At 39.6% G+C, this 6,222-nt stretch overlaps 1 protein-coding gene across 1 annotated transcript in view; it reads right to left on the bottom strand.

Moving 5' to 3' along the window:
* Window positions 1-424: 424 nt before the first annotated feature.
* The window catches only part of TEX26 (testis expressed 26), a 30,166-nt gene continuing 24,368 nt past the window's right edge, over window positions 425-6,222 (bottom strand). Inside the window, exons 7-8 of the mRNA XM_004680325.1 lie at window positions 4,379-4,540; window positions 425-486 (exon numbers count right to left, since the gene is read on the bottom strand). Coding sequence (XP_004680382.1) covers window positions 425-486; window positions 4,379-4,540 — 224 coding nt within the window. The remainder of the gene's footprint in view (window positions 487-4,378; window positions 4,541-6,222) is intronic.

Raw genomic sequence — 6,222 nt, 5'->3', positions numbered from 1 at the left:
TAATCATATAGTTGGCATTAAAGGAAACCTTAAGTTTCCCAATGCAGAGACTTTTTTAACTTTCAAACAAAAAAATTTAATATTCTCAAATTATTGGAAAATTAAGAAACCTCTTCCATAATATTCTTGGTTCCAAGAGGAAATAAAAATTGAAGCCACAAATTAAGTATCCAAAAGAGAATAGTTGAAGACCTTATAGCAAAACCTACTGTAAAGCTATAAGGCTATGCTGGGGTGTGGGGAAGGGAAGAATTTATAGACATCTAATTTTATTGTTAAAAACAAACCAAAAAAAATGCACAAACTCATGAATATCAAGCGTATTTGGAACAATTTCCATCTTATTTTTCCTTGATGATTGGGAAAATGGCTCAGCAGGCCCTAATGCTTCCATTGATTTACAGATTTTCTTCATTTTCTGTTTTCATTGTATCCCTCTGTCAATGTCACTGTGAGAGCGAATAAAACGATCAAGAATTTGTCTGTCTGAAAATTATGAAGAAAAACAGAATGAAAACTTCTATTTAACTATTAAAATGCTAACAGAAAAATTCTAGGAGTAGGCACAGATCTGATAATAGTACTCTATATACAAAACCTGGTGAGACCAAAATAACCCAAGAACATTATGCTAATAGCTAGAAGAATCACAACTGTGTGATTATTGTTTAAAGAGATAACTTATGTTCAAGGGATGAGCAAGACTTACCAGAAAGAACATGGATTTTGGAATGAAACACTTAGGTTTCAATTCTGTGCTTGCAAGTATTTGCAAATCATTTAACCTCTCTATTTCTTCATTTCCTCATCTTTGAACAAAGGTAATAATAGTACTTACCTTAGTTGGTTGTTGGATTAGGAATGCTGTGAGCAAAGTACCTGGACACTTCCTCTTTCATAGCAGCCAATCACAATTAATAGTATAACTTTACCTTTTCATTACGGAGTACACAGCAAGAAGCAGTGATAAAATAACAATAGAGACAATTCCCTATATTTCACAGAGACAGAGGCTGTTTTTCCACTCACCACCACTGGTATGGCTTGCAGCCTTTGAGTGATAACTGATGAAATGGAGACCACAGCCTGGTCTCATCTGTGAAATAGAGGAGTCTTGTCTGGTTCTGAACATCTATGTTTCCCTAAGCCCAATTACGTGACTTTTTTTAACAGTACAAGTGGAGCTGCAAAACTTTGCTCACCCTTAACAATTGCCATGCGTGTAGCCAAAACCCAAGGAGTTGCCATGTGGCAAGTGATGCCATCATGTTCAATGTCCACACTGTGATGCTCAGTGTGACAAATGCCAGCTCAGGTCTACAGATCAGGGTGTGTGTGTGTGTGTGTGTGTGTGTGTTGTTTTACTCTCTAAATATGCTGCATGTTTGCATGTATTTGTTTATATGATCTCACATTCAATTTTGAATCACTTTGACAACATTTCAAAAGGGAATATTTTGAGGGACATTTATCATAAAGTGAAATACACTGATCTTACATGCACAATTCAAAAGGTTGACATATAAGTACAGGTCACATCCTTACGGTGATATATATCATTCCCATCAACTCAGAAAGACCCGCTGTGCCACTTTCCAGTCAATACCTTATACTCTAAAATAGCCATTGTTTAGATTTCATTCATCATAGATATAAGAGTTACATCTTGTAGATATTTAAGTGAATGAAGGCATTCTTTGTGTTTGACTTCTTTCGCTCAGCATGTTTTGAGGTTCATACATTTTGTTGAATACATCAATAACTTGTTCTTTTTAATTGACTTATAACTTCTAGTATTTCATGATGTGACTATACCACAGTTTGCATGATGATACACTTTGCATGATGATAGAAATTTGGGTTATGTCCAGTTTGTAGCAATAAACACCTGTATACACATTCTCTTTTTGAATTTATGTTTTCCTTTCTCTTGGGTCAATACCAAGAACTGGAATTTCTAGGTCATGGAGTAGGTATATGTTTAACTTTATCAGAAACTTCCAGATCTGTTTCCAAAGTGATCTTACTACCTGATACTCCTATAGCAACATATTGTTCCATATTGTCAACATTTGGTATTGTCAGTCCTTTACATTAGAGCAAAAAATGTTCCCGTTTTTAAACCTATCCCCCCAAATTAATTTTAAATAAACAAACAAAAAATTCCTCCTAATAATAAGATAAATATAATCATTTGTCATGAGTTAGTAAAAAAGATGAGTGTCAAAATTTTCAATTTAAATACCCATTCCAAAAGGCTGTGAGTGGTAATTCAATGCTACCTTTACTATGAATAGAGGCAGATTTACTGGGATTTTGTTTATATTGTACCTTCTACTTGGGAGTGGCCCTGCTTCTCCTTGTCATGTTGATTAATCCTTGACTCTTAAGGGGAGGGCCCTCCTGGGTCCCTATCAACTGACAGGTGGACCTCTTACGGGTTTCTAATACACTCAAATACTACTTCCATTACAGAGATTATGGCGCTCTAACTACACATCTCCCATATCTGAAAATACATTCCCTGAGATGGGTTTGGATTTTACTTGCCATTATATTAAGAAATGGCCAGATCGCTGTCCCATGTGACCCAGGAAAACAGAAGATCTACAAAGAAACAAAAAGCTAGACTGATCGAGGTGGCCCAAGGTGGACAGAAATTTTATGTGAAAGCTCAGTTTACTCTGAGAATTGTGGAGAAAGATCTGAGTGGAGTAGAGGTTGCCAGAATGCTCTGAGGACTTCTTCAGTTCACCCTCAGGGGACACAGCTAAGGGTTGGTGTAACTGACACACAGACAGAGGCAGAGGGGCCCAGCGGCCACCATGGTTTCCATGCAGACAGAGAAGTGACAGCTCCATCTGCATTGTGAGTCCCTGGGCAGATGGGAGAATCTGCTTTTGGAACACAGAAATACTCATCCTCTAGGGTCACACAGATGTGGTTCCTAAGGGTTAAAAGAGCACCTTACAAAGTGTGGATGATGGTTTCATATATATGAACCCAAACTGGGAAAGAACACACAGCTTCTGCTCTGCCTCCTGGGAAGATCTGACCAGCAGACCTCAGGGAGGCACTTAGTTTCCTTCAGATGTGTCAAACTGGCCCAGAGGCATCTGCTGAGAGGAATGAAGCTCCCAGTGGAAAATACAGACTTCTGCCTCTGCTTAGTGTGAAGCAAAACATCTGCTTCTTATATTCCTTGATTCCCAATATTCAGACTCTTTTAAGTGCCTTCAGACTGTCATTCCTTAGTATCTAACTGTGAAAAATACCCCCCTTCTTCCCCTCCACCACAGGGTGCCCCCCTCCCAGTCTTGCCTACAGTAGGGCTTCAGTCTTGTGTGGAGCAGTATATCCAACAATAAGAGGGTTTCAGTGAAAATTTCAGAGGAGTAAATTCTGATTATGGCTAGAGGAGAGGGGAAAGGGTAGAAATTGACAGGAGACAGGGAGCTTTTAGAGGATTACTGAATAATTGATAGAGGTCCTGAATTTAAGTCTGACCTTGGGTTACTGTGCAAATCAGTAACTTCCCCATAGCCTACAGCTCTAACTGAGGTACCGAAAATGCTCTACTGTGTGCAGGAAGAAATAATGCAATCTCTATTTAGATTTGCTTTATACTTTCTCCTTTAACATTTTCTGTGTTTTTAAATGCACACAATACATTAATTTAGTAGTATGGGAATTCACTTTATATAAAATATCTATCAACATTTGATGGGCATGTGCTTAAAGATGAGGAGTGATAGGCCATGAGGTCGCTCACATTGGGTGCTAAGAAGAGTTTTGTTTCCTCCAACTCATTTTCTGAGTTGGGTTTTTACGCACATTCAGTGAAGCTGAGCATTTATCCCCCAAATGCTCCCACTAGACTCCCATCACCAAACCCTGAACTGGGATGATGTCTTTGTTCTGCAAATGATATTTGTTCTCTTTGAGAATGTGATACAAGAAGATGCTCATGTATTCTAAAAAGCCTGTCACAAAAAAGTACTAAACAGGAAATCAAGATAAAACTAAAACAAAACTATGCAAAAGGACAAACACCCGCTGGAGAAATCAATTAACTTTAAGAAAAAGAGAGTCCTCCTGGAGCAATTCAACTCCAGGCAATGCTAGATGAGAAAGGAATGAAAATCTATGCATTTCCTTTTGTAAGTGGAGATACAGTCATTGGGGCCTCCTTCAAGAAAAATTTATTTTCAATGAAGGTTGAGCTTTGCACAAAGCTATGGGATTTTTCTAAGGCAATATTTTGCATGTGTGAGCATTTAATTGCAGTGCCCAGAAGTTGGAACAATCTTTGTTTGGTGTAAAGCAATGGATTACGACCTGCAGACACATTAAACAGTAACTGAAGACCTCATCTTACCTTTGTAGGAAACACTGTGAAGGTACTCTTGGATTTGAGAGGGAGTGAAAGATTTCAAAATTGTCAAGAAATCCAGATAGGCTTTCCCATAATCACTTTGGTATGTGGTTTGCTTCTTTGTGAGCTCCTCATTCTTCATGTGGCTGAGGAGCACAGAAGGTACTAGAGAAACACAAAATGAGGAAGGGGAGGCTGTTGCTGAGCAAGGAATTCCAACTCTTTATTTTTTGCACATTCCCTGACAACACAGAGTTCAACTTGCAGTTACACCAGCATCCTTCCTGATAGTGGCAGCTGAGGAATTGCACGAAATGCTGGAGCCCACGACTAAGACAGTGCAGAGCTGCTGGGACTCCCAAGTTGCTGCTGGTGGGGGTGGAAATGATTGGAGCGGACGGCCAAAGGTTGCATTTGATCACTGGTCCCAAAAAAGAAGTTTCCAGGCCCTCCCTGGTGGTGCAACAGGTTAAAGTGCAGCATTGTGAAGCTAGCAGCAGCCCTTCAGCTCAAGTTCAATCTTTGGCCTGGGAAGTGACCCACATGGCATGGCAGACCCTCCTGTGTGACCCACAAGGTGTGGCAGACTTCTGTCTACCCGCTGCTCCTCCCAGCAGTGTACTTCATCAATCTGCCTATTCTGCTCCCTACTCTGTTTCTGGTGGATCCTCTCATGTCCCTGCACCTCTGGCCCATACCCCAGCTTTGGATGCATAAATAAATACTAAAAAAAGAAAGAAAGAAGTTCTCCCCAAAAGGGACCCTCTGCAGACCAGCATGTCAGGATGGTAACATTCACAACCACTTAATAAACACCTTCATTGGTGTTTCATTCCTTTTCATGCCATCTCCTGTACAGATGTGGACTGATACACTAAGGCACCGAGTGGCTTAGCACTTTGAATGAAATGTATGGTCAGCATTTACAGCATGTACAGATGTGGACTGATACACTAAGGCACCGAGTGGCTTAGCACTTTGAATGAAATGTATGGTCAGCATTTATTGTTCAGACTAGTAGCAGTATGAGATGCATGCAAAACCAACCATTATATTTATTTCTAAGTGGTCATTTGTCGCAGAATTATCATGAAAACAAAATAATGAAGACAAGGTGTGAGAATTTAGTTTTTACCCCTTGCCCAATCTTTATAAACCTTAAGGTCGCCTTCAGGACTGCTTTTAGTTATAGGTGTCCCCTTTAAATAAACCACTGGCTAGATGGTGGGACTAGGCAGGTGAAGAGACTTGATGTGAAGTCCTGAGAAAATACTGGTAGGGTCTGCAAATGCTAAGTGGAGGAAAAAGACTTAGAATGCATATAATATGGTTTTCTTGAATAACGGATTTATGCAGATTTATTCTGTAGGAAGAAGGAGACCAAATGGCTAGATGTTTAGTGAGGAAGATTCCACTTATTGAGGACTACAACAGTATCTAAGAAAGAAGGAGCTGCCTCTGGAAGGATGCTCTGACAGGACTTGAAGCAGGGATGATATCACCTCTTGGCAAGGATGTGATAGAAAAAATTCACATGTGATAAGAGCATCTAGACAAGGTAACTTCTAGGTTACCTTCTAACCCCAATATCCTAAGCTTCTATTTGGAATTTTTGTCTGAAGTACTATTTGATCCCAACTCTGTGCAAGAATAAGTCACCATCTCGCAAAGAAAACAAATTATCCCCTCAACTAGAATCCTGAAGATAGCTTTGTTATGGACTTTTAAAAGTTCTAGGTACATAAGTGATGGTGCAACTTGGATGGAGCTGGAAAAGATCATGCTTAGTGAGATAAGCCAGAAAGAGAAAGAAAAATACCGGATGGTTTCACTCATAGCAGGAGTAT

The sequence above is a fragment of the Condylura cristata genome, unplaced genomic scaffold (genome assembly GCF_000260355.1).
Source record: "Condylura cristata isolate star-nosed mole 26May11 unplaced genomic scaffold, ConCri1.0 scaffold00010, whole genome shotgun sequence".
NCBI lineage: Eukaryota > Metazoa > Chordata > Mammalia > Eulipotyphla > Talpidae > Condylura > Condylura cristata.
Note: the sequence above shows the minus strand (reverse complement) of the source record. Positions and strands in the feature narration are given on the sequence as shown.